This window comes from Chiloscyllium plagiosum, unplaced genomic scaffold, assembly GCF_037043375.1.
Source record: "Chiloscyllium plagiosum isolate Xiang-an unplaced genomic scaffold, Cpla_swu_hap1 HiC_scaffold_32, whole genome shotgun sequence".
Classification (NCBI taxonomy): Eukaryota; Metazoa; Chordata; class Chondrichthyes; order Orectolobiformes; family Hemiscylliidae; genus Chiloscyllium; species Chiloscyllium plagiosum.
The window spans coordinates 35,363,891-35,391,713 of NW_028270170.1; the positions used below are offsets into that span (position 1 = coordinate 35,363,891).

The 27,823-nt window shown below is 40.2% G+C and overlaps 1 protein-coding gene across 3 annotated transcripts in view; it reads right to left on the reverse strand.

Annotated features, from left to right (window-relative positions):
• Positions 1 to 144: 144 nt before the first annotated feature.
• Positions 145 to 27,823, reverse strand: part of LOC122539986 (progranulin-like) — a 106,104-nt gene continuing 78,425 nt past the window's right edge. For all 3 annotated transcript variants that reach the window (XM_043675243.2, XM_043675241.2, XM_043675244.2), the window contains exons 11-16: positions 27,376 to 27,615; positions 26,490 to 26,717; positions 15,850 to 16,080; positions 12,366 to 12,608; positions 5,984 to 6,199; positions 145 to 2,290 (exon numbers count right to left, since the gene is read on the reverse strand). In XM_043675243.2, the coding sequence (XP_043531178.2) occupies positions 2,156 to 2,290; positions 5,984 to 6,199; positions 12,366 to 12,608; positions 15,850 to 16,080; positions 26,490 to 26,717; positions 27,376 to 27,615 (1,293 nt within the window). In that variant the 3' untranslated portion in view covers positions 145 to 2,155. The remainder of the gene's footprint in view (positions 2,291 to 5,983; positions 6,200 to 12,365; positions 12,609 to 15,849; positions 16,081 to 26,489; positions 26,718 to 27,375; positions 27,616 to 27,823) is intronic.

Below are 27,823 nucleotides of genomic sequence, written 5' to 3' on the forward strand. Positions count from 1 at the left end.
ACTATGTTAATGAAATAATATGTTCAGATCTATCAGCAGGACAACATTTTATGTCCATTTTACTCTCGTGGTTTTGCCAGACCAAACAAGTCATTTTAATCCTGATGTGTGGTGGAACACAAGAAACAATTATAACTGGAGTGCTAAGTTTGTTTAAACAATATTTCAATTTCTTTTATTTATAGCAAACATTCAAAAAGATAATTGCGCAATTTGACTTACATCATTAGCTGCAAGAATTCCCTTTCAAGTGATGTCAAAGCAATATTGCAGTGCTATCCTTTAAATCATTCAATGAGAAAGTGATCAAATTGCAATGGTTGAAAGTTTCAATGAAAGGATGACACAGCGAAATGGTTTTCATTGGTAATCCAGTCTGGAACGATAGTGTGCATAAGATGTGCAGTTGATGCAAAGGATTTCAAAACAGAACCAGTTTTCTTAAGTCGATTATATAAATGCATAAGCTACCACAGAAATTTATACCATAGTGAGAAATCAATTTTTGACAATACTTGAGGCAAGCTGTTCAAATATTTGCTCAAGAAATCCTCGCTCTCATTCCACACAAGTTCCATCAGGAAAGTTCCGAAAGAACACTCAAAAATTAATGATAAAATAAAGTTATTCCATAACTGGTTCAGCAGTACAGAAAGACCTCACCCAGATTGTGCAAGACTAGACGTTTGGATCCGTACATTCATGATAATAGTAAATTACAAACAAATCAATTTATTACAAATGAATGTAACATACTGCACAATTTCAGATAGCCTTCCAGTGAACAAAACAAGGAAGTTGAAAAGACTGCTTGTCTATTTTAAGCATCACTATGACTACCGTCACCTCATTGAAGCGGTCTTCTATTAATCCTGCAAGCAAGCAATACCCTTTTAAAAAAAACTTGGCAAATCTTTTGCCTCCCAAATATTTAAAAAAAGGACTGAGATAACAGTCCAGTACAATCAACAAAAGAATGGATGCACTAGAAATGATGCACCTGAAAGAATCTACAAATCCTAATGAAAGTAGTTAGGAAAATGTTATTAAAAGTCAGAGGTCATTTTACCATTTAATAGACACCAAAGAAAATAGTTAAGCATGTTAATAATTTTCTGAAATCAATTCATTTTTAAATTCATTAACGCTTTAAATGTTTTAAGTACTATCTCAAAAGATCATATTTTAAGGGTGATAATTTACTTGTTGCCTTATTTTGCTAAGAAAATATTACTGTTTTGAGGTTGGTTTGGAGTTTAGTTTAGAGAAGTGCTACTCAGATGTGGCAGGAAAGAGATCAGATCACTGTATGATCCATTTAATGATACATCTAGTTAGTGGCAGCTGTATGTGTGTACATACAAGTTCAACAGCCACATCCACACAAAGGAAAATGCTTTGGGAGTGTGAAGAAAACCAGGGCCTATCAGGTCTATCCGACAGGGAGTGTCCAATAACCCAGGGAACCAAGTTGAGAGAAAAACAACTGTTTCCTCTCGTTTCCCAAACCAGTGGGTGTACCTGTGCTGGGTTAACTTTAATTTTCAAATGCTTCAATGCTCCTATTGAATTTAACATTTAGGAGTAATACCCTGAGAAACATACTCAGTGCACATTGAATAAAAGTCTCACAACGGAGTTACGGACTAATCTCAATGTTTTACAGATAAAAGATAGTCATCAATTTCAATAAGTATGTTGAATAAAACCAATCTCCAGTTGGGTTACAAATTGATCAAGTGGGGTCTCTGCTTGTTTCACTTCTTCACAATGAGATGGCTAATTAACCTCCAAGTTCCCAATTTAGAAGAGAATTAAGCAGTTGGGCTACAATTTGGTGCAATTTTACCTTCAACATCCATGCAATGCATAAAAACAGAATCAATACAGTTTACAGAAGCAGTTCCCAAAAAACTATTTTACAGTAAAAATTAAAATCTTTCAAGAAAAATATTCAAAGGACTTTAAAAATCCAGATTTTTTTTGCCTCAGGACAGTTCTTTGCTATTTTGAGAATTTGATTTAGACTTGATTTAGAGGACTTGTCATACAAAAGTAACTCAGAATTTCCTTTCGTACAATTCCCAAGATTTCACACTGTAGCATTTTGCTTTGGTGCATTACACAACTCAATTAGATTAAAGGCACAAGCACGTCACAGGGTACTGAAGGCTTTTTTCTTCTTTGGAAAAAACAGGTCCAACCTCAGCTGAGGCCGCAGTACACACGCTTTTTCTTTACAGGCGTAGCCTTTTGGGCAGCAATGCAGCTTATCTTCACAGCAGGTAGCCTGAAAAGTAATAAAAATGTTACATCATAACAATCTACAACCATATAACATCATGTCACAGAGTAAGAATGAGGGGTATGTTCAAAGGGATTTTGAATCCTTCTAAGACAATGACAGTCATTGTGGCCCAGAAGACAACTATTTGATCAACAGGTCCATGCCTCTCTTGAAAGAATTACAATCAGTGTTGCTCCTTGTTCTGTCCACATAGCCAGCACACAGTACCCCTCCAGTTTTCTTTTGGAATCACTATCTGCACTTAAATCATGTTCTAGGTTATTAGAACTTGTGTAATAAGGTTCTTCCATACATCTTATTGTTACAAGTTTTATTTTAAACAAGAATCCACCTGATGCTTAGCGCTTGATCTGTTTGTCTGGGTTGAGAATCAGAGCTATGAAAGATATTTGCCTGGATGCCAGAATCAAAACCAGAACAATGAACAAAATGAACATTTTGTATCTGTTTTTGAATTACTGCTTCTTGTCTAGGCAAACTGCCTTACGCAAAAATAACCATTTGTTGAACCTAAATGTGGAAAGGACATGCTGCAAAAGTGAACAAACTACTGGCAATTTTACATGATTGTGATTAAACTGGGGGTGGGGGTAGGGGGAATGCAGGAATGTTAGGTGGCCAACTGTTGAGATAACGCACCTCAGTACTCGCCATATAGCTCTCGAAGGCCTGACTGTTCGAGCTTAGGTTACTTTCTTGGCCTATCACAGGCCTTAGTACTGGTGTCCCCGGGTCAGCAGAACGGTCTGCTAGCTTCTGGATACTAAAGACTGTTGGTCAAGGCCTCCTCCTCAGGGAACCCAACTGACAGGAGGGAAGGATATTTTTGTCTTCTTGACTCAGGCAAAGGGGACAGACTCAATCAAAAGCAGATGCCAATCCGTTGCAAATCATCCATGCCTCCAGTTGCTCCAGATTGCCCCCACCAATGCATCAAATGGATCGTCTTAGTTACCCAGTAGGGAACTAAACATCTTTCACCCCTGTCAGAAACATAGCTAAATGGGAAGGTAGTGTTGAAGCCCTTAAGTTGATCACTTAAGGGCCTTAATTGGTGGCAAGTTGAGAAAGTTTCCAGTAGACTGGTCCTCTAGCAACAGTAGGGCTCTGTACTACAATAGCAGTGTCCCTGCCAGGAGGCTTCAGTTCAAGTTGCACCTGCTCCAAAGGAGAGTAATGTCATTTATGAACAGGCCGATTACAAAACATCATCCCTAGTAACACAGATGTCACTGGGAACAACATTTTGCTGGTTGTAGTCATACTTAATGTAAAGGAAAATGGTTTTGATTGCTGGAAGTCTATCATCTTAGCACTATGACATCACTAGAGTCTAAATAGTCTGCCAGACCCAACTGCCATCAGCTTTTTCATCGATGACCTTCCTTCTAGAAGGGTGGAACTGCGGATGATGCTGATTGCACAATATCCAGTACTATTCGTGACACCTCAGAAACTGAAGTTGTCCATATGCAGCAGGGTCTGGACAGCTTCAACTCTAAATGTGGCCCCTTGATGTTCAGTGGCATTACCATTGCTGAATCCCTCACAATCAACAACATAGGGGCTGTCATTGACCAGAAACTGACCTGGACCAGTCATGAAAACACGTGGCTACTACAGCAGGTGACAGGGCAAGAATCCTGCAGCAAGTAACTCACCAAACCCAGTACCTACCCACACTCTACGATGCAAAAGTCAGGAGTGTTAGAGAATACTATCCACATGCCTGGATGTGTGCAGTTCCAATATCATCTAGGACAAAGTTGCCAAATGACTGGCACTAATCAGCACGTTCAACATTTGCTCCCCCTCACCACCGATGACAGTGTGTAGCATGCAGGAACTGCATTGAATTAACTCACCAAAGCTCCTCCAAACAACCGATCAGTTATGACTCCTACCTTTCAGAAGGATAGCAGCAGCCATACACCAGCCTGATATATCAATGTTAACTCTGTCCAGCAAAGATTACAGTTACTCAAGGAAGCAGCACCCATTACCGTGTCTCCGGGCCAATTTGATATAAGCAATACTAGCAACACCCATATCCCATGATCAAATTTAAAAAGTGATCTTCTCATCCAGACCCATTATTGCTGACATGGCAAGAAACTAAACAGCGCCAACTCAACCAATTATTTCTCCTTCCGGCCACCTGCAATTGAGGGAGAATTCTGCCACAAGTCTTTAAACTGACAGAAGTCAGTTAAACTTTCATTTTGCAAGTCAATAAAGTTGATATATCCCATAGTTTCCTTTATATATGTTTGGGACAAAATATAGTGGAATTTGCTTGTCCCATTAGCGCTAATGACTCAATATGTCAACACTCAGATTTATGTTGAGAAGACAGCACAATTTTTAAAAGAAGTTTTCATGGTGACTGGGTGATTCTGGTAAGGCCAATTTTATGTCTCACCTCCAGTTATCTTGAGATGAAGGCTCATGTATTGTTTTCTGCATGATAACTAGCAAATTTGCTCTGTTGTTGGAAATGATATTGGACATGGGTTTGGGCTTGAAAAAGATATATTTGTTTAAACTTGGAGTGCAATGTAACCCTGATTATAAGCAAAGTCTGCTAACCTGGACAACTTTAGAGGATTTGGAGTTAAGACCTCTGCTTTACGGCACAAACACTTTTGCTTCTATGATGGAATGTAGTCCAGTTCATTAGATATCTTCAACAGAAAGCAACCATGCTGAAAAAAGATCCTGAAACTCACTTTGTGCCATGCTGAGGGCCAGATGGCCAAACTCTATACCTATGCAATGTTTCAATAAGCTAAACTTTTCCTCCTAAACATTTACACTTTCACTGTCTGAGATATTTCCAGCTGAAATGAGCAGCTTATGGAACAGAACTTAAGAGACTAGGTAAAAGACATTACCACACTAATCAGTGAAAAATCTGACTTACAAATTCGATTAAGGAACCCCATAATCAACATCTCAAGCCAACTTTTGCTTGTTTGGTTCATTTATGAAGAAGTGAATTCATTTGAACTCAGGCTATTACATTGTGGTATTACACAGAATGGCAATCCAAGCAAAGTAGGATGGAGGCTGGCGAAATTACAAAGCATCAGAGAGAATCTCAAGATATGTAGTTACAAAATTTGTGATCTGGCATTCAACACTAGCTGCCAGCACTGCAACTCCAATGAGTTGATGTCAAAGCAATTCACCTAAAGCAACTATAATTCATAAGAGTAAAGAGGTAAATGTGTAAATCATCCACAAGAGATGCATTTTACCTAAAAAGATATTTGAATCTCATTAAAACATGCCGATGCCACCACAGCTTCATATAATCCAACTGGACTCCAGTTTACCTCTGCCCCACATTCTTCCTCCCATCAAAGAAAGCATCTCTGATTCTTATCACATAGCTTCATATCCTCTTGTAAAAACAATTGGCCACTTGGAAGTTATCATAAATGAGCTTTCTCTTTTTTCAAGGTCACTAGATAGTATTGAAAATTAAGCACTGAAAATCTATTGTTCTCTTGTGTGCATCTGAAGGACTCAACTTCAACTGATCAGCTCTCTCATCAATCTAGCTCAGACTAGTGAGTTCATTATTGAGTGCCTTCAGGTTATTATTCTGCAGTGCTGAGATGGTAAAATCAATCCATTAAGAGAGTGGAGTACAATTTCTGAAACACTTACTTGTTCGTATGGACAGCACGCCCAGCCCCCTGAAGAAATCTTACAGCACGTGGCTGGAGATTGGCAATAGAATGTGTCATCACATTTTACATCAGAGAGGGGTGAACGTTTGGCCTCCCAAGGTACAGAAAGGCTTTGCTTTTCACAAGTTCCAGCCTTCACATTACAGGTGTAGCCATGTGGACAGCAGTGCTCATGATCCTCGCAGCACACTGCCTGTTGGAAATACAAGGAAATCTTCAGCACTATTTCAAACCTTGAAAGTTCCTTCTATTTGTAGCAAGCAGTTGGTCATAAAACTTGATCAAGACAATTTAAATCTAAAATTTATAACATTAAATGGGGAGCAACTATTAATACAACTTTTTTTTTGTCTTTAGTAAAAAATGGACAGAATTATAGAACCTTTAAAACATACAGAACTTCACTGCAGTGGTTTATTGGAATTGAAACTTGCATTCATAGCAATTTTATTTGCTTCTATGGACATTATGTTAACTCCTGACAAAAAGGATGTTTGAACTGTAATTCTCAAAACCCAGACAACTCCATTTCACTTGTAATTCTATTTTGTGATACCAACGCAGTAAATACATGATGTCACTTATGAGATGACATCAATATAGGCTCACTATTTTTGTTTACTGAACAACCATGCTTCTGAGTGAGAAAATTCCTCCAATCCATCACAAATACATTAAGCACAGTGCATTGGAAGTAAGCGCTCAAAGTAACTATAAATTGACAGCCAGCACTTGAGGTTTTCATAGCTTTACCTGCCATTTGCCAGACTTTCTATCCAGGGATCTGTACAAAAAAAATCAACATTTGCCCAGCACACAATCCATCAATGGCATTTTGAGAAAGGGAAATATTTGCTCATAACAACAAATAAACCAATCAACTTTAAAACGTCAATAGCAAATAAAATGGAAGTGAACAGAAAATGAGTTGGGTACGTATTAATCAGTAGGTTTATGATCTTTATATTAGTAACATAGTCAAAAGAAATAGTTTTCCTGGTTTACTTTCACACACTCCTTAGCATGTGAGGTGTGAAAACTGACAGTGCTTTGAAGAAAACATTTTCATTTGTAACTTAATCACAGTGTAATGTTGAGGAATATGAGAGGAGGAAATGCAAAATAAAATATTTCCACTGTCAACAAACTGGAATCAAATTGATGGTTTTATATATTTAAATAAATAAATATTCAACTTTATATGCTTAAAGAGGTACAATAGATTTTATTCCTCAGTACAGTACATGAAATGCTGTTTTAAATGAAAAGTTGTAAACTGATCGCTCCACACTATCTTCCGTATCTTACTTTAAATCAGCACTTAAACAACAAGCAAAATAGTGGTATTGTGCACCGATATTTGAAGTACAGAACTGCTAATCTTTCCCCATTGTAGTCAATTCAGAAGCTGTATAATCATTTGGACTAATAATTTACCAAATTTATTAAATTGAATTCTATATTTGCTATAAGCCCAAGTTGGAGACTCAGTAACATTACCACTATTTTCTGCACTATATTTGCATGATCCTCACAGAAAGCATATGTACCATAGCTGATGACAGACAGTAGCAATCTTCTCAGCTCTAATATCATGCATATGCTAATATCTTTGGAAATGGAAGTGTTCTGGGTAGATGAAGCATTAAAGTGCATATGCCACTTGTGGAATCACACACCAATATTAATCAACGTCCTCGAGACAAAACATTGCGGGGGTGGGGGAAACAGGCAGAAGACAGCATGTGTCGGGGGTACGGGAGGGGAGGAGAGAGAAACAGAAGAAAGGGAGGATTGGGAGAGTTGAGGAATATGAGGTTTGGTATCTTTTTCATTTGATATTCAAAATAAAACCAGTATTTGAACCATTTATACAATCTGCAAAAAAGAACTTTAGGCCCATAAACAAAAGCCTTCTGAAATCAAAAGGAAGGCAGACAAAGTGCACTAAGGTGCAGTGTAAGCTGAAAATGTGTTGCTGGAAAAGCGCAGCAGGTCAGGCAGCATCCAAGGAGTAGGAGAATCGTTGTTTCGGGCATGAGCCCTTCTTCTTCTAAGGTGCAGTGTAATGCAATATTAACTGACTACACAAAGCAGACTAACAAAAATTTTATATAACGTATGAAATGATTTATACATGCAACTGAACATTAACAAAAGCACCTGGTAAGGTTCAACAGACAGCAATGATGAAAAGCAGAGGGGAAAAATTACATTCATGTCCAAAATAACCAGCATTTTGGTTACAGGTTTAAGCCAAGTGATGATACACAGTTTATTTGAAAAAAATGTTAATTTACACTAGTTCTTGTCCCTCATCAGGGAAGGATGGCTGTTGCTCCATTACATAATTTTAGGTTCTCCTTTGTTGTCCTCCCATATTTTGGTCAAATGGCCATTAGTCACACATGAACTTTGAATGCTGCCAGAATACTCAATAATCCAGAATTCAGTCAGCATCGATACATATCCATTCCAAGAGTCAGTATAAACCCATCCCATCAGGACGGAACCAAGTATTGGACTATAATTGTCCCTCCAATGAAACTGTCCTGGCTGCAATCAGCCAAATTTCTCCAGGTCAAACCTAAAGCCACCATTATTTCATACAAAGCATTACACTAGAGATGCTGGAAATGGAAACAAAGAGAAAATGCAAAGCAGGTCTGGCAGCATCTATGGACAGACAATTAACATTGAGTCTGATAAGATTTCTTCACAATGAAAACAAATGGAAAACAATGTTTGTTATACTGCTGACAGAGGGATAGAAGGAATGAGTGGAATGGATAATGAGGGGACCCAGAGCAAAAGATAAAGGGATTGATAATGGTGTTGAAAGAGAGATAGAGACACAAAATAAATGTAAATGTTACATGTGAAAAGGAACAAAAACAAGTTTGCTCTGTTGATAGCAAAGTCTCATGCACAAATAAGATATAGTTCTTGGGGGTGGGGAGTTAGCGTTATAATTAAAATGAAGCACAGAAGTCATGCTCTGAGGTCATTAAACTCAATATTGAGTCCTAGAGACTGTCAGGTGCCGAAGTGGAGGTAATGATTGTTCCTCCAAGTTGCATTGAGTTTCACAGGAACACTGTAGCAGGTCTAGGATGGAAATATTAGTAATGGAGCAAGATGGTTTATTGAAATAACAAGCAACTAGAAGATGTGGATCATTCTTACAGACAGAATGGAGATGTTCTGGAAAGCAATCTTAGAATCTGTATTTGGTCTCACAAGTGCAAAGCAAGTCACTTTGTAAGCAGCAAATACAGTAGACTAGATTGAAAGTAGTACATGAAAAACGCTGCCTCACCTGGAAGGTTGTGAAAGGACAACCATTATGTTTTCTGTAAATGCATGGGAAGGTTTTGTTTGTGGGGTTGTGCAGTGAGGAAGTGTTGGGAGCATTGGAGGAGTGAATCAGGGTTTTGCAGGGGAAACAGTCCCTGCGGAATACTAACAGTGCAGAGTTTGGAAATGTGTGTTTAGTGGTGTTTATCTCTTGGAGGTGGCAGAAATAGCACAGGATGAACCTGTGACCGATCAGACTTGTAAAGTGGAAAGTGAAGACAAATAGCATCTTATTATTGTTCCGGGTGAGAGCAGAATTGCAGAAAATGGGTCATATAGAGCGGAGTCGACAGTGTGGTGCTGGAAAAGCACAGCAGTCAGGCAGTATGGAGGAGGAGATTCAACGTTCTGGCCAAAAGCCATTCAACCACAGTGGGGAAACCACCATTATGTCCACTGCTCAGAAACAAAGACTCCATCTCAGCTGTCAAGTGATCTGGCTGTTGCAGGGGAAACTCTTGACTGTCAACATCCTGGGGGGGGGGGGGGGGCGGTAACACGTCAGAAAATTGCCCACCTTTAACTCTTCAATCTTAATGCTTGAAAATTATGGACTGGGGATGCATTATTTCCTAAGACCTATTCCCTGTCAACATCCAAGTAAAACTAAACTTATGGCAAGGTCTTCTGTTAATATTGATCCAAGTCTGACTGGCAGTTTAGACTGCCGTCATGGCAGGATCAGACATCCCTGCACTCATTCCTAATTTTCATGCTTCGTACTTTAAAAAACGCTCATCGATCACACAGGTTCATAACTGGACTAACTGCAACTCCCGTGCAGCATGTACATGTATCAGAATTATAAATGATTATTGTTGTCACTACTGTTTTGTTTAAGTCCAATTTTAAGTAATTAAAACAAGGATTAAAGATTTTAAAATACAGTTTAGCACAATGACTTCCAACTTGTGGTTTTTGTCAAAAAAATCCAGCTTTTTTTATGACTTACTCTAATCTTATTCCACATTGCACCATTTCTCAAGATTAGGCCGATACCGTTAGAAGTAGAACTGGTAATTCTGTCTTGACTTCCCAATTTCTTGCAGCTTCCTCATCCATATTCTGATCACTGTTGTGGTTCTGTTCGCCGAGCTGGGAATTTGTGTTGCAAACGTTGCGTCCCCTGTCTAGGTGACATCCTCAGTGCTTGGGAGCCTCCTGTGAAGCGCTTCCGGTTGGCAGTTCCAGCTGTCCGCTGTAGTGGCCAGTATATTGGGTCCAGGTTGATGTGTTTGTTGATAGAGTCTGTGGATGAGTGCCATGCCTCTAGGAATTCCCTGGCTGTTCTCTGTTTGGCTTCCCTTATAATGGTAGTGTTGTCCCAGTCGAATTCATGTTGCTTGTCATCTGCGTGTGTGGCTACTAAGGATAGCTGGTCATGTCGTTTCGTGGCTAGTTGGTGTTCATGGATGCAGATCATTAGCTGTCTTCCTGTTTGTCCTATATAGTGTTTTGTGCAGTCCTTGCATGGGATTTTGTACACTACATTGGTTTTGCTCATGCTGGGTATCGGGTCCTTCATTCTGGTGAGTTGTTGTCTGAGAGTGGCTGTTGGTTTTTGTGCAGTTATGAGTCCTAGTGGTTGAAGTAGTCTGGCTGTCAGTTCGGAAATGCTCCTGATGTATGGTAGTGTGGCTAGTCCTTTGGATTGCGGCATGTCCTCGTTCCATTGTCTTTCCCTTAGGCATCTGTTGATGAAATTGCGCGGGTATCCGTTTTTGGCGAATACCTTGTATAGGTGTTCCTCTTCCTCTTTTTGCAGTTCCGCTGCAGTGTGTTGTGGCCCTTTTGAATAGTGTCTTGATGTAACTTCGTTTGTGTGTTGGGGTGGTCGCTTTCATAGTTCAGGACTTGGTCTGTGTGTGTGGCTTTCCTGTGTACCTTTGTGGTGAATTCTCCGTTCGGTGTTCTCTGTACCATCACATCTAGGAATGGGAGTTGGTTATCCTTTTCTTCCTCTCTCGTGAATCGGATTCCTGTGAGTGTGGAGTTGATGATCCAGTGTGTTTTCTCTATTTCTGTGTTTTTAATGATTACAAAGGTGTCATCAACATATCTGACCCAGAGTTTGGGTTGAATTTGCGGTAAGACTGTTTGTTCTAACCTTTGCATTACTGCTTCTGCTATGAGTCCAGAGATCGGTGAGCCCATGAGTGTTCCGTTAATTTGTTCGTATATCTGGTTGTTGAATGTGAAGTGTGTTGTGAGGCACAAGTCCAGTAGTTTAAGTATGCCGTCTTTGTTGATAGGTTCAACGTCCTGTTGTCTGTTCTGTATGTCCAGCAGGTTGGCTATTGTTTCTCTGGCTAGGGTTTTGTCGATAGAGGTGAACAGTGCTGTTACATCGAATGAGACCATGGTTTCTTCCTTGTCTATGTGTGTATATCTTCTCCCAAACTTTGAACACCTACGGGCGAGAGACGCTAAGACAAGCCAGGAAATGGGAATCCTGTGCCAACCGCCTAAGCGCCACATACGAACGAAACGTTTGCAACACAAATTCCCAGCTCAGCGAACAGAACCACAACAACGAGCACCCGAGCTACAAATCTTCTCCCAAACTTTGATATTCTCATCACATTTACTGTTCCAGTGTACTACTTATCCGCACCAACACCAAATATAATGCTAATTTCTCTCTCTCGGATTTTACTGACTTCAAAGGTCTCAAATACGGTTTCAAATACTTTATAAAAGCTTTACATACAAAACTAAAATAATGCAGTTGGAGGAAATCTGGAATAAATGCTCAATTAATCAGGCAGAATCGTTTCGAAAATGTTTCAGGTCAAAAGTGGTCCTTCATCAGAACATTGGTAAAGCGTGTAATATTAATTATCTTACCAAATAGCCAAAAATATTGGGCAAAATGTATTGTAAAGCAACCGTGGAATATGTTATTTGTGTTCTGTGCCTGCTGCAGACACAAAATTTCGTGATATTTCATTCCGACAATTTTTCAATATAATAGTTCTCATAAAAGCAAAGGGAGAACTTACCAGAGTCAGAGGGCAGCAACCCCAGGCTCCTGAGCGCTGTTTACAGCAGGTATTGCCTGTTGGACAGGTCATAGTGTCATCACATTTGGTACCTAATGCTTCACTCTTCTCCAGAAATTTCATGGTAGCTGCTTTATTGGTGGTCCAAGGGAAAGATACAGCATGCCCCAGGCACTGTCCATGATCAACATCACAAATGTAGCCATCAGGACAGCAGTGTACTTTGTCGTCACAGCAAACTGCCTAATAGGGAAGAAATACAGAAACTGATCTCAACAACTTCCCACTTCCTCCACCACTGAAGTTGCTCAGTGCAAATCTAATTCTAGATTGTTCTATCAACAAAGAGTTCTATACACAATGCTCATCCTCATTAGGAACTAGAGGATGTATTCCATAACAGCATGCTGCTCAGAAAATAAAGTTCACACAATAATCAAACTACAAGGTTTAGGGGAACATACTGAGATCAGCAATATTTTTTTTTAATAGCCATAGGTTCAATAAGTTCATAGCAAATCTGTGGCACAGTTCCAGATCCTACCTTTGACACATAACCGTTAGTATCTTACATAAACAAAAATTCACAATCTCCAACTTAAAGTTAATTCATTAAACATAACCCCTTATGCAAAGGATTCCAAACTCCTGTTACTCCTTACACACACGTTTCCAACCTGTACTCCCAAAAGGCTACATCCATTTCATGTCACAACTTCAGCCACAAATCAGGTTCACAGTTGTTAAGAGGTAAGCTTATGAAACTTGCAGTTTGGAACACAAAAATGCATCTAATTTCATAACTTCATTTACGGAGGCCAGAGACTAGGAGGTGCAGAAATGGATCAAAGTCCTGGAACTCCTTAACAGCATTGAGAGTTTACCTATATCACACGGACTGCAGCAATTCGAGGTGGCAGCTCTTTGTCACCTTCTCAACAGAAACCAGGGACGGGCAAGACATTTTTAATCATCCAGCAACACCCACTTCCCATGAACGAATAGAAAAATACAAATTGGCATAGGAAGGAATGATTCTCCAAGCTTTTGCTAATGCACAGTTGAGGCACAGTAGAAAAAGTTATTTTCTTTCTACATTAAAAAAAAAAGCACATTCTAATAACTATCACCAATTAAATAGCATACTTCACACACCCCAAGACCCAGACAAGAGGAGAAAGAATTCTGGAGCATGAAGCAGCAGTGAAATTAGGTAAGAAAAAGATTTCTGGGAACTAAGTTTCGAAGTGCAAGGAATTGTCAGCCAAAAGCTCTTTTACTGAGGATGTTGCTGGGGAAGGGAAGGAAAGGATGGATTATAACAAACACCATGTCCAGATTTGGAACAGCCAAATAGGCGCTGATGAGCAGAGTGCAATGCATTACCCAGGTCTAGTTCTATTCTGCACTTTAATATTTTCTGGTTTACCTTTAGGTGGCAGTCTCCAGGTCACCGCTGAATGCATGCAGGTTTTAGAATGATAGAATCCCTACAGTGTGGAAACAGGCTATTTGGCCCAACAAGTCCACACTGACCCTCCAAACAGGAATCCTCCCAGACCCATTCCCCTATGCTATTACTCTATATTTACCCCTGACTAATGCGTCTAATCTACACATCCCTGAACACTATGGGCAATTTAGCACGGCCAATTCATCTAACCTGCAACCAGGAAACCAGAGCACCCAGAGGAAACCCACGCAGACATGGGGAGAATGTGCAAACTCCACACAGACAGTCACCCAAGGCTGGGTCCCTGGCACTGTGAGGCAGTACTGCTAACCACTGAGCCACCGTAGTTTTACTACAAGCTGTGTGATGGATCAAAAACAGTTGGAGCAGATATTTCATCATCATCCATTTTCAAAATCTAGCTTTACAGACTTTTCAGAATTCTTCTTTTATCTAATGAAAGGTAGAAAAAAATTATTGTGAAGTGCTTCCACAGATGAACAATTCTCTGTTACCTAGGCTGAGTGGCCACAACCGCTTGCAGGAATTGCCAGAAAGCTACGGAGACAAAGTCTAGCCCTCGCCTTTCCCCGTCAACATCTACTCATGCACAATTAATGGGATGAGGACTCTAAGTGGAATTTTAACTTGTAACTGGCTTCATGGTTAGCTTACTCAATAATCTTGACTAATGTCAATCAAAAATCAAAATTAAACAGAGAATCTACCTGGAATGTGCATAGTCTGCACACACCCTGCACTATATCTTCCCACTGACTGTACCTTAGAGAGTTATTTGACTGCATAGCAGCTCCGAACCTTATTTTGAATTGGTTGCTGTGTCTCCATACATCTTTGCCCCTCAAAGGGATCCTGAATGATTTAAATACATCACTTAGAGTGATCTTCCTTTATCAAAAGGTGAGTACTTATTGCACTTCACTTCGTCTTCTTTCTCTCACTCATCTAAGAGTTGACCAGATGCTTTGAGAAATCCTTATTATTAAAGCACAATGATGCAGAAGGTAAAAGACATGCAAGCATGCAAAAATCAACACATTTTCATTGTTAGCCACTATCATTCACAATGCAGATGAGTCATATTATGAAGTTGCAGTCAAATCTTTTTAAAGATGGACACAAAAAAATATAACAATCGTTACTGCAAATCCTGTAGTCCTGGAGGACAGTATCAAGTCTTCAGCAAATACCAACTGAATATAGATATATATGAGAGTATCTCACAATGAACTGCAGAATTCACACATTTCATTTCTTAAACATGAGGCGACACCAAAAGATAACAGGGCTTCCAAACTCCCAGTCTCCATGTTTCATTATGGACAAAAGGGAAGATCAAAACTTATGGCCACAATCAACTTATCAATGTATCACAATGGTCTCCTCCATCCAAACAGGTGGGATTCAGAGGTGTAAACCTGACTGAAAGCTGGTTTTAGGAACTGTACCTCATTCCCCTAGAAACCCAGAAGATCCGTTCAGACCATCAGTTGCCAGCCAATCTGAAAAGCTAATTATGAGCCTAGATGCAAGTCATCAATCAGCCAAGAACTTAACCTGTTTCACTTTCAAACTTCTCCTCAGGACCAACCTAATAGATACTCAACAACTCACAAACTGCAGTGAATGTTTAGCTTCACAAGAACTTCACAAGAATTTTAAATCAGCAAAATCCATTCAAGAGCCACTGACCTGCCATGTAGGTGACTGGCATTGTAAATCTGTAATCTGCACAAATTCCCTACGTTTCTCTGTACCCTGTGTGTGTATGTATGAAAGTCTCACAGATTGGGAGGCATTAATCAGGGCTACACAATAGATTGCTACAGAATTATTTTGTTGTAATAATTGTACCATGGGCAAGAAATGATTACAGGCAGTAAGAAATCAAATATATTCTATCTATAACAACCACCACGACACTGTGAAGAATGAAAGAAATAAATTAGAAATATTCTCACGTGTAGCACACTAAAGCAACAGCAAATTATGAAAATAGTGTCAACTAACCTGTTGATAGGGGCAGCAGGACCAACTTCCTAAGGAATTTCGACAGCAGGTAGTGCCTGTTTCACATGCAACTTTGTCATCACACTGAACACCAGCTGCTCCACTTTTCACAACATTTGGTATCTTTGGGACCAAGGGAATGAAAATATTGCCCTTGTGACAGACTCCAGCCTGAACATCGCATATGTAGCCATTGGGACAACAATGAACATGATCGTCACAACAAACAGCCTATTAGGGAAAGAAACGAAGTGAACACTTAAATGGGAGTAATTTACGAAGGAAAGTTTTTCTCTAAAATTACAAACAGGACTTACAAATCCAGATTAACCTTGATGCCAAAGTCAATTTGGATGAGCATCAACTCTGACAATTCATGGTTATGTCCCGATCCTGTCCTCATCCATGAATTTATCATTGACCATTTGAACCATGAAGCTTAAATTATTGGAAGATGCTACTATCTTTTGCCAGCTCACTGTGAAGACACGATGCATAATCTACTTTCACCAAAGCAGTGTAATTATAAAGAAACTCATCTAGACTAGCTCGGAAGGTGTATTAATCTTGACTTCAATGACCACTGTTGATGAAGCATTCTATTTTCTGACTCATTGCTTAAATGAGTTTCTCTTAATTGATTTGATTTTAAAAATCATTCAAGCGACATGGGTGTCACTAGCTGGGCCAGCATTTATTTCCCATCTCAAGTAGCCCTTGAACTGAGCTGCTGGTCAATTTCAGACAGCAGTGACTAGTTAATCACCATGTTGTTGCGGAGTCACATGTCTGCCATTCCAGGTAAGGATGGCCGTTTTCCTGCCCTATAAGGGCATTAAAAAACCAGCTGTGTTTTTAAAACAATTGACATGGATATCATTAGACTTTATTTTCAAACCTTATTTCCAAATACATAGCCATTCAATATTGTGACTTACTGTGATATTGCAATATACTTAGAAATATAGCACTATTCCTTTGCTGTTGTTGGATCAAAATTTTGGACATCCCTTTCTAACTGGAGTTTGGTGTTCCTTCACCAGACATATTTTATTAATTTAAGTGTTTGACATCTCAAGTGCCAGAAATGACTTTATGGCTGCATTCTTGCCCCAAGTCAAAAGAACATGGATGAAGTCAAATTCCAGAACAGCAGCAGTGTTTCAGCTGACACTCCAGTGCAGCACTAAGTGAATGATGCATAGTTAAAGACATTATCTTTAAAATGGGACTTTAAACATCCTGCATGCCTCCTCAGATGGATAGAATTTTGAAGAATGGGCATTTCCTGGTCAATATTTCCTCTTCAAGCATCACCATTAAAATTGTTCAATTGGTTAGTATCGTTTTCTTGTCTGTAAAACTTTTATGCAACAGATTGACTGCTACATTCTTCTACATCACAACCATGGAGAGCTTAAACAAACGAGGATTGCCTTCCCTAGTGTGTTTTCTTATTTACTCATTCATGGCCCATGGGAATTCACTCGCTGGGCTAATACATAATGTCCATCACAAAATGCTCCAGAAATGGGTCGCAAACTCCCTTCATTGCAGTTTGTCTAATGTAGGTACACCCAGAGAGTTGTTAGAGAGGGAGTTCCAGGATTTTAAACAAGCAGCAGCAAAGCAAAGGTAATGTATTTCTAAGTCAGGAGGATAAGTGGCTTGGAGGGAAAAATGCAGGTGATAATATGCCCACAGGGCTTCATTGGCTTTCTTTTAGATCGTGTACATAAGTTTGTACGGTGTTGCTTGAAGTAACCATGATGAATTTCTGCAGTGCATCTTCAAATACAGAGTTGATGGTGGAGGGCATAGCTGTTTTTGGCCATGGTATCAATTACACAGGCTACGTTGGTCTGGATGTTGTCAAGCTTGAACGTTGTTGCAAGTTTAAGTGTCTAAATCACAGCTTGATACCGTCCAGGACAAAATACACATGTACACTCCTGCCTTGTGACTTATAGATGGATGGACAGACTTTGGGTCCTAGCCTCTGACCTGCTGGTGCAATCACAGCACTTATATGGCTATGTTCATCCTCTGATCAATGATAACTCCCAAGGTGATATTAGGGGTGGGGGTTCAGCGATGGTAATCCTGTTGAATGTCACAGAGAGATGGTTAGACTCTTTTCTGAGAAATGTTAATTAATGCCACACAAGTGCCAAGCAATGCTACTTGCCACTTGTAGCCCAAGTTGGAGATTGTCCAGGTCTTGCAGCAGGGGGACATGGACTTCTTCAGTATCTGAAGAGACACAAATGATTCAGAACACTCTACAATCATCAGTGAACATTCACACCTCTGACCTTATGATGGAAGGAAGATAATTGATAAAGCAGCTAAAGATGAATGGGCCTAGGCCCCTAGCTCAAAGAACTCCTGATGTCTTGAAGTTGAGATAATGATCTCAACAACCTCAATTATTTTCTTTTGTGCCATGTATGACTCCAACCAGAGGAGCATAATTCTCATAAACCCTAATTTTGCTAGGGTTCTTCTCGTCCACATTCAGGCTAATATGACATGAGTTTTGACATTCTCACCTCACCCTGGAGTTCAAGCTTTTTTTTTTAACTGATGTCTGGATCAAAGTTGGAATAAGGTCAGAAGCTCACTGGTCCTGGCAGAACTGTCGGTTAGCCGCTAATTGCAAAGCAAATGTTGCTTGATAGCATGGTCGTAAACCATGTCCACATTTTACTGATGATTGACAGTAGCCTGGAGTGGTAATTGGTTTGGTTGAATATGTTCTGCTTTTCGTGTACAGGATATGCCTGGACAATGTGTCATAATATCAGGTAGATGCCAGTTTTGTAGCTGTACTAGAATACTTGTCCACTGTGTGGTAGGTTCTGAAGCACCAGCATTGGCACTTGTGGGCGGCACAGTGGCACAGTGGTTAGCACTGCTGCCTCACAGCGCTAGAGACCCGGGTTCAATTCCCGCCTCAGGCGACTGACTGTGTGGAGTTTGCACGCTCTCCCCGTGTCTGCGTGGGTTTCCTCCGGGTGCTCCGGTTTCCTCCCACAGTCCAAAGATCTGCAGGGTCAGGTGAATTGGCCATACTAAATTGCCCGTAGTGTTAGGTAAGGGGTAAATGTAGGAGTATGGGTGGGTTTCGCTTCGGCGGGTCGGTGTGGACTTGTTGGGCCGAAGGGCCTGTTTCCACACTGTAATGTAATCTAATCTAGTAATCTAATATTAGTTCTGGAGCACTATCAGGGCCCATAACTTTGCCTAATCCAGTGCCTTTAGCCATTTTTTTGTTATCTTGTGGAGGGAGTCAAATTAGCAGATGACTTACATGAGTGCCTGAAGACTTCCACAGGAAGACAACATGAATTGTCTTTCCGGCTGAAGATTGCTGCAAATACTTCAGCCTTATCTTCTCTGGAATTTTAAAGGTTCGAGTATGATTTGATCAAAATTTTAAAGATATTATTATTTGGAATTGATAGGATAGATTGACAAGGAGAAACTATGTCCATAGGCTATGAATCCATGTAGAGGGATAGTCAGGAGAGTCATAGAGATAGACAACATGGAAACAGATCCTTCAGTCCAACTGGTCTATGCCACCCAGATGTCTTAACCTAATCTAGTCTCATTTGCCAGCACTTGCTGCCCACATCCCTCTATCCCTTCCTATTCATATACCCCTCCATATGCCTTTTATATGTTGTAACTGTATCAGCCTCCACCACTTCCTCTGACAACTCATTCCATAAATGCACCAGAAAATTAGGAAATACTGGAACACTTCTGCAAAGGACAACTGTTACTTGATCAATCGTTAATTTTCAGACCAGAGATTGAAAGATCTTTATTAACAATAACATATGAAGGAGGAGAGGGCAAAGACAGGTTTATGAAAGTCAAACATAGCCATGAACTCAAGTGAATGGCAGAACAGGCGACTGCGTAAATGAGCTCCTCCAATTCTGATGCTTTTTCAAAGTAATTAATTGGTTGTGAAGCACTTTGGGAATTCCTGATATCATGAAGATTTCCATTCAAAAGCAAACATCTCTTTCAGTTCTCAAGCAATAATTCCATAAACATGATTCAATCTTTCCCTATTCACCAAAGCCCTTCAGATTTTAATATTACAACGTCCACACCTTTTCTACGGTAGTGGAAATAAAGCCAGAAAATCTGAAGTTCTCTGAAAGAATAAAATTCCTGTTCAACAAAACTTACTCTTAACTTTTTCATCATCATAAGCTATTGTTGCTTATCCAACTTTACTTTTTGTCCTGAATTTCTTAAATATATTGTTTCTTTTGGGACTTTTACCTACTTTGCAACTCACCACTCGAGGTTTACAGGTTTTGCTGCACAGTACTAAAACCCTGACAAAAATCAATGACACTTTGCACAACTGCCATCAAACCTCACCATCCCTTCTTGACTTTTCTGCTACCATTAACAGCAACCATTTTTTGATGAATTCACTTCAACAGTTTAACCCTGGTGTTACTCTTTTACGACTGGATCCACCCTGTTTTGACATAAACATCGTATCACTATTTTTTTTGGATAGGGCAGTATTGGTTAGCCCAGTGGCTAGATGACCAGTTTGCAATGTGAGTGATACCAAAAAGGTAGGTTCAATTCCCACACTGGCTGAAGTTACCATGCAGGACTCTCCTTCTCAACCTCTCCTCTTGCCTGAGGCATGGTAACTCTCAGGTTAAACCACTCTCTAATGAGAGAGTAGCCCTATGGTCTAGTAAGACTATGGTGACTTTATCTTTGCCACTTTGGTTGGTTCCTTCAACTGTACATTCACTTTAGCTTCTGATCTACCAGAGGGTTCCACATGCTTTGCTTATGTGTGCAATATTGCCTGCAATTATTTAGATGCATGAAGCCAATGATTTTTTATTTTGGACATCCAGCTCTGTTTCTCTACTCCTTGCCATTAATCCCATAATTTCAAATGGTTAACATAAAGAAAACAAAAGCCAAAGCCATCTTTCTGCATCTTGAAAAAGACCTGTTCACCTCTGACCTCAGCTCCACCATTCTTGGAACTGGCCCATCATTTAGCATGAGATTAAGTGCACCGTTTAACCTTTAGCTCAGCTTCCCTATCCTGACCAACCTTCATTTAGATAAGCTACAATTCACTTTCACAAATTTTCTATAGTAAGCTCAGCAAAAGAAGTGAGAATTTCTATGTCTGTCATAAGGTCAGAGACCCACGACTGGAGAAGTGGGTAAGTGAAGGAATAAGTAAATGCAAGTGAGAGAAAATACACAAGATATAGGTAAAGACAGAGGATTGGTTATAAGCTGGCTTATAATTAAACAGCACACAAAATAAGATCAATGAGGCGGCTGCCAAGTGGATAAAGCAAATTAATTCCAATTAATCTCAGGAGAATCAGAGGAAGAGGAGTTCCAGTATTTTGACCCAGCAACACTGAAGGAACAGTCATATTCCAAGTCTGTGGCTTGGTGGGTAACTTGCCAGTGGAAGTACATCTGTACTTGTTGCCCTTGACTTTCTACATGGCAGTTATCGTGGCTTTGGAATGTGCTTTCTCAGGAGCCTTGGTGAATTTCTGTAGTGTATATTGATGATATGATGCACTGCTGCTACATCAGTGTGGAGAGAGTAGATGTCTGTGGATATGGTCCAGAGCTGCTTTGCCCTGAATGGTTCCAACCTTCTTGCGAATTGCTGAAGCTGCACTCACAACTGGTGACTTCTGCCTTGTAGTGTACAGTGTTTGAGGTATCAGGCGAGTTACTCACTGCAGGATTCCAGGCCTCATGTGACACTAATACCAAGTGCAGTCATGCTTATCCCACCTCTGAACTAAGGATGTAATGACATCAGGAGCTGGCAGAATCCCAAGTGTCAATGAGCAAATTATTCCTAAGCAAGTTGCTGCATGTTCACCCGGCTGATGACACATTAGATCACTTTAATGACGATTAAGGGTAGACTGATGGTGGGGGGGGGGGGGTTTAACCTGCTGGGTTGGATTTGTTCTGTTTTTACAATACAGGATATACCTGGGTCATTGTCACATTGTTGGGTGGATGCCAGTGTTGTAACTGCACTTGAACTAGTGGGCTAGGAGTGACAAGTTCTGGTGCACACGTCTTCAATACTATTACCAGAATGCAGTTAGCACACATCATCTTTCGAGTATCCAGTGAATCCAGCTGGCTCTTGATACTGCGTGGAGTGAATCAAATTACTGAAGACTGACATCTGTGACAGTGGTACCCCTGGAGAAGGCCAAAATGGATCATTCACGCTGTATTTTTGGCTGAAGATGGCTGTGAGTGCTTCTGCTTTACCTTTTCCATTGATGTGCTGGGCACCCCCATCATCAGGGATGGTGTTATTTGTGAAGCAACCTCCTACTTTTAATTGTTTCACTGTTTATTACTTGTCCACCCCATTCAGGTAAGATGAAGGAACATAAACAGACCATCCTGCACATCGAGTTTACTCCACAACTAAATTCAATCTGACAATCCTCAATTCCATTTTGAGGATTGGTAATGCATTCACTTCCCTCAGCCACATCATCAATATATATTGTAAATAACTGTGGCTCCAACACCGACCCGAGGCACTCTACTTGACACAGCTTGCTATCCCAAAAATGTCTCTTTAAACTCAACACTATCTTTTGTTAATTAGTCAATCCTCTGTTCATGAAAATCCACAACTCCCAATACCATGCACTCGTCGTATTAAGTGACCAAATATCATTACCCAACATATTTTGGAAATTGAAATATAATATATTGAATGGCTCTCTTTTGTCTATCCTTCTTGTTAACAAAGAATTTGAATTAATCTTTCAGGCATCATTTCCCCTTCATGAAGCTATAATGACTTTGCTTGATTTTGTCTTCCTAAATGCTCTATTATTACATCGCTTCTAATATCCCAAAGGCTAGTGTTCAGCATACTGGCCTATAGTCACTTGATGTTTGTCTCCTCCTTTTGCATAACGTGCTACATTGACAGATTTCTACTCCTCTGGGACTGGTCCAAAACCTTTCGATCTTTGGAAGATGATGACCTTGTGCGTCCATGAGCACTTTAATATCCAAGGCTGCAACCCAGCAGGTCCAGGGAACTCAACAAGCTTTGGCCACATTAGTTTCCTCAGTACATTTTCTATAGTGCTAACTATTGTATTTATTTCTCCTTTAGTCCCTTGACTATTTAATACTTTTGGAATACTGTTAGTGTTTTCTACCATGAAGACTGATGCAAAGTATTAATCTAATATTCTGCCATTTCCTGGTTCTCCATGATTACGTCCTTTGCCTCATTCCCCAAGGAGTCTTTGCTCATTTTGGCATCTTTCTTCGTCTTTATAAAAAAAAAATTCCAACCAATCTAGACCCTCCAGAATATTACCGGCATGTCTGGATTACTGGTCCGGTCACAATACCAGTCACCATTCCAACACCTCCCCCTTCAACTAACACTAAGCTACTCATCTCACCTGAGAAAGAGGCAAGACTCTGAAAGCTTGTGATTTCAGACAAACTGGTGACTATAACTTGGCGTCGTCCGACTTCTGACTTTTACCAACAAATACATGAAACTTAATTATTTTTAAAAATTTAATCTCAATATGCATTGTTTCGGCTCCATCTGCAGAGTCTTTGGACCAGATTGTTGTAGGCATGGCAACAGAATCAAATTGTGAGTGTTCCTGATACTGAGATACAGAACAGCAGAAAATCAGCATGAACCTATGATCCACAGTGACTTCATCCCCAGCAACTCATTTAAACTCTTAATTCTGTATGTCATGAGTGATTGAAAGCTTCCCCCACAATTTGCTTTTGGAGATTTGGATGCGAGCATAAGAGGTATAGTTAGTAAGTTTGCAGATGACACCAAAATCAGAGGTGTAGTGGACAGTGAAGAAGGTTACCTCAGATTACAACAGGATCTTGACCAGATGAGCCAATGGGCCGAAAGGTGGCAGATTGAGTTTAATTCAGATAAATGCAAGGTGCTGCATTTTGGGAAAGTAAATCTTAGCAGGACTTATACACTTAGTGCGAAGGTCCTAGAGAGTGTTGCTGAACAAAGAGACCTTGGAGTGCAGGTTCATAGCTCCTTGAAAATGGAATCGCACGTAAATAGTACAGTGAAGGCAGCGTTTGGTATGCTTTCTTTTATTGGTCAAAGTATTGAGTACAGGAGTTGGGATGTCATGTTGTGGCTTTACAGGACATTGGTTAGGCCACTGTTGGAATATTGCGTGCAATTCTGGTCTCCTTCCTATTGGAAAGATGTTGTGCAACTTGAAAGGGTTCAGAAAAGATTTACAAGGATGTTGCTAGGGTTGGAAAATTTGAGTTATAGGGAGAGGCTGAACAGGCTATGGCCGTTTTCCGTGGAGCGTCGGAGGCTGAGGGGTGACCTTATAGAGGTTTACAAAATTATGAGGGACATGGATACGATAAATAGGCAAAGTCTTTTCCCTGGAGTGGGGGAGTCCAGAATTAGAAGGCATAGGTTCAGAGTGAGAAGGGAAAGATATAAAAGGGACCTAAGGGGCAACGTTTTCACGCAGAGGGTGGTACATGTATGGAATGAGCTGCCAGAGGAAGTGGAGGAGGCTGGTACAATTACAACATTTAAAAGGCATTTGGATGGGTATATGAATAGGAAGGGTTTGGAGGGATGTGGGCCAGGTACTGGCAGGTGGGACTAGATTGGGTTGGGATATCTGGCCGGCATGGACGGGTTGGACTGAAGGGTCTGTTTCCATGCTGTGCATCTCTATGACACAATGACTCTATGCTGAAGATGGAAGAAAGAATGGGAATTCTGGGGGCAAGGAGAGAAGAAGCTAGAGACTGCTACCAACAGCGGGAAGGAAGGAGCAAGAAGTCTAGATACAGCTTGCTATTCCAAAACTCCACTGCTGACTCTCAGCGCCAGGGACACAGGTTCAATTCCAGCCTCAGGTTACTGTCTGTGTGGAGTTTGCACATTCTCCCCGTGTCTGCCTACGTTTACTCAGGGTGCTCCAGTTTCGTCCTACAGTCCAAAGATGTACAGGGTGGGTGGATTGGCCATACTAAATTGCTCAGTGTTCAGGGATGTGTAGGCTTGGTATATTGGTCAGGGGAAGTGTAGAGTAGTAGGGGAGTGGATCTGGGTAGTATGCTCTTCAGAGGATCAGTGTGGACTTGTTGGGCCAAGTGGCCTGTTTCCACACTGCAGAGATTCAGTGAACTAAGTCAGTATAGAGGTTTGGTGGGTGTAGGGAAACAGAGGCTGGGGGTGCTGTAAATTCAGTGAAGCCAATATGAAATACAAGAATGAATATTTTAAATTAACATCTCAGGGATGGATCAGCAAAGATGGAATGTTAGGTAAGCAACACTGCATTCATGTAATTAAATGTTGTACAAGTTGAAAGGCTATTAAGTAACCGGAGTCAGTATGCTGCAAATCCTTCCCTGTCTCATCTACCCTGATACTCAAGAATTGAAAGGAATTCATGGACAGCTTTCTCTCAGAGACTGAGATTACCCAGCCAGTTGCCACCATCTCTTCCCACCAGACTAACAGGTCAAACATTCTCTAACATTCTCACCTTGTTCTCATTGTGAACATCCCCTTCAGCATCCCCAATTGCACAACCATTGGTGACTGCATATAGCTACAGAGATCCTAAATACAGGATTTCCGTCCTGATAAAAGATCTGGAAAGCACTCAGAGTCTATGGGGAAGTAGATTCAATTGAAGCATTCAAAAGGGAATTAGACTGTTATCAGCATGTGCACAGTTATAGAGAGAAGGTGGGACAATGGCATTGTGAATTGCTCACATGGAAAGTTGGTGCAAGCATAATTGCCCAACTGTCTGCAGCATTTCCAAATCCTATGAAAACCTTTCCAATTACCCACTCCCTTTATGACAGTTCTTTAAATCATCTGATCATTTTTCATCACCTGTTCCAATATCTCTTGCGGCCTGGTGGAAAATTTTGCATGATAGCAGTCCAATGAAGCATCTTGAGATGTTTTATTAAAGGTGCCATATAAATTCAAGTTGTAGGTGACAGGGAAATCAATTGCTGAGGTCACAAGATTAGGGGTAATGGTTTCAATTACAATGACAGTAAGGTAGGGTCAGAGTCAGTCATATTGCACAGGTAGAAGCAAGCAGGATGTGGGAATGATGTGGTATAATTTGGAGATCAGGTCTGTATCAGAGTGGCATTTATCATCCTTCATGAATATGGAATGATAGTCAAATAGTAAGGGGTACTCGGTTTATGACGAAAATTTAGAAGTTTTGATCTTCTCTTTTTTAGTTGGACAAAATACTGATGTGTGTCTTGAACAGCGAGTCAGGCAGCTTATCTGGAGGATCTAGTTCAAAATTAAATGGGACCGTTCAAGAATTCATCTTCCAAATCTAAACTAGGATTTAAACACAAATACCTATTGTAGCAGTTGAAAATTTTTCAATGGTACTCAGCTGCCAGATTGAACAGGATAGATCTGAGTAAATGTCAAATGCAAGACTTTTTTCGCTGCGGAGTATAGTGCAGTTTGATGAAGTTCTTTCAAACGAGCCCTTATAAACAGGGAATTTACATAATTTTCCACTCACCTGAGGTAAAGGGCAACAGTTCCAGCCGCCAGCGTTATTTTTGCAGCAACTGCTCCCTGATGGGCATATTGTACCATCATCACAGATCTCGTCCTTCATTTTTTCCATACTGTTTGTAAGCTTTAGGACCATGGGAATGGAAGAATCCTTCATCTCACACATTCCTTTCTGAACATCACATGTGTAGCCACTGGGACAACAGTGTATATGATCTTCACAGCAAACTGCCTATTAGTACAAAATAACAATATAAAATTAAGATGCAAGTTCAAACAAAAAATTCAACATCCATCTTAATCCTTCTGAGATTCCCCCGCACTTTTGAAGCCTGCAGGGTGGGCTGTGCATGCGTGTGTTTGCAACAGTTAAACTCTATCCAGTGTGAAACACAAATCCAACTGCAGTTCAGAATACCATCTGGAGGTTCACTCCTTCACCAATTTACACAATACTACCGAAAAAAATAGCAATCACCCGAAATATTCAACACACATGATGAATCAATAATCATCTGATACTGTGAAGAGGCAGACTTGAAATGCAGTGAATGTTGTGATGAAATAAAACTTAAGTATCAGATCAATGTGGGGAGCATACTAGATATTGTTAATCCATAATCGTCGGTATTTCAATTTTTCTTCCTGAAAATCCATTTCTCAGTAATACGATTTTCTGAGGAAGGCTACTAAATATACATTCAAACTCCACTCTCATTCCAGTTTACACACAATTTGCCTCCCAGCTGGAAAAGAAAGTGCTGATAGCATTATTAAAAGAATGGAACTTCATTCACTGCTTTGAATATCTACCTCAAACAAAGATTCTACATATTGTCAATGATACGTTTTCTAGTGTTCAGGTCAAGATTTTTGTTATTAAAACCAACCTGTGGAATGGGACAGCATGCCCAACCTCCTGAAGTGCCCTTGCAGCATGTTTGATTGTCAGCACAGCTCTTGGTTTCATCACACTTGACATTCCTTATTGTACCCTGCACAATAGCTGGAGTCTTGGTCATCCAGGGAATAGAGATGCCCATCTTATAGCAATCTCCAGTATCAGGATTGCATTTGAAGCCCTTAGGACAACAATCTGGTCTTTGTATGTGGTCTTTGCAGCAAACTTTCTGATTGGGAAAATAAACATGCAATAAATTAATCATAGCCCCAAATTTTCTCCTATTAAAATTGATTTTGGGATACAAACATAATTTAAAACTTTCTGACCTACAATTATGTCAACATTTGTATTTCAAATCATTGTTGGCAGAGTTGCACCTTAAATATTCTTTCATTGTTTACCTCTCCCGAAGCTGTAAGCAATGTTTTCTGTTT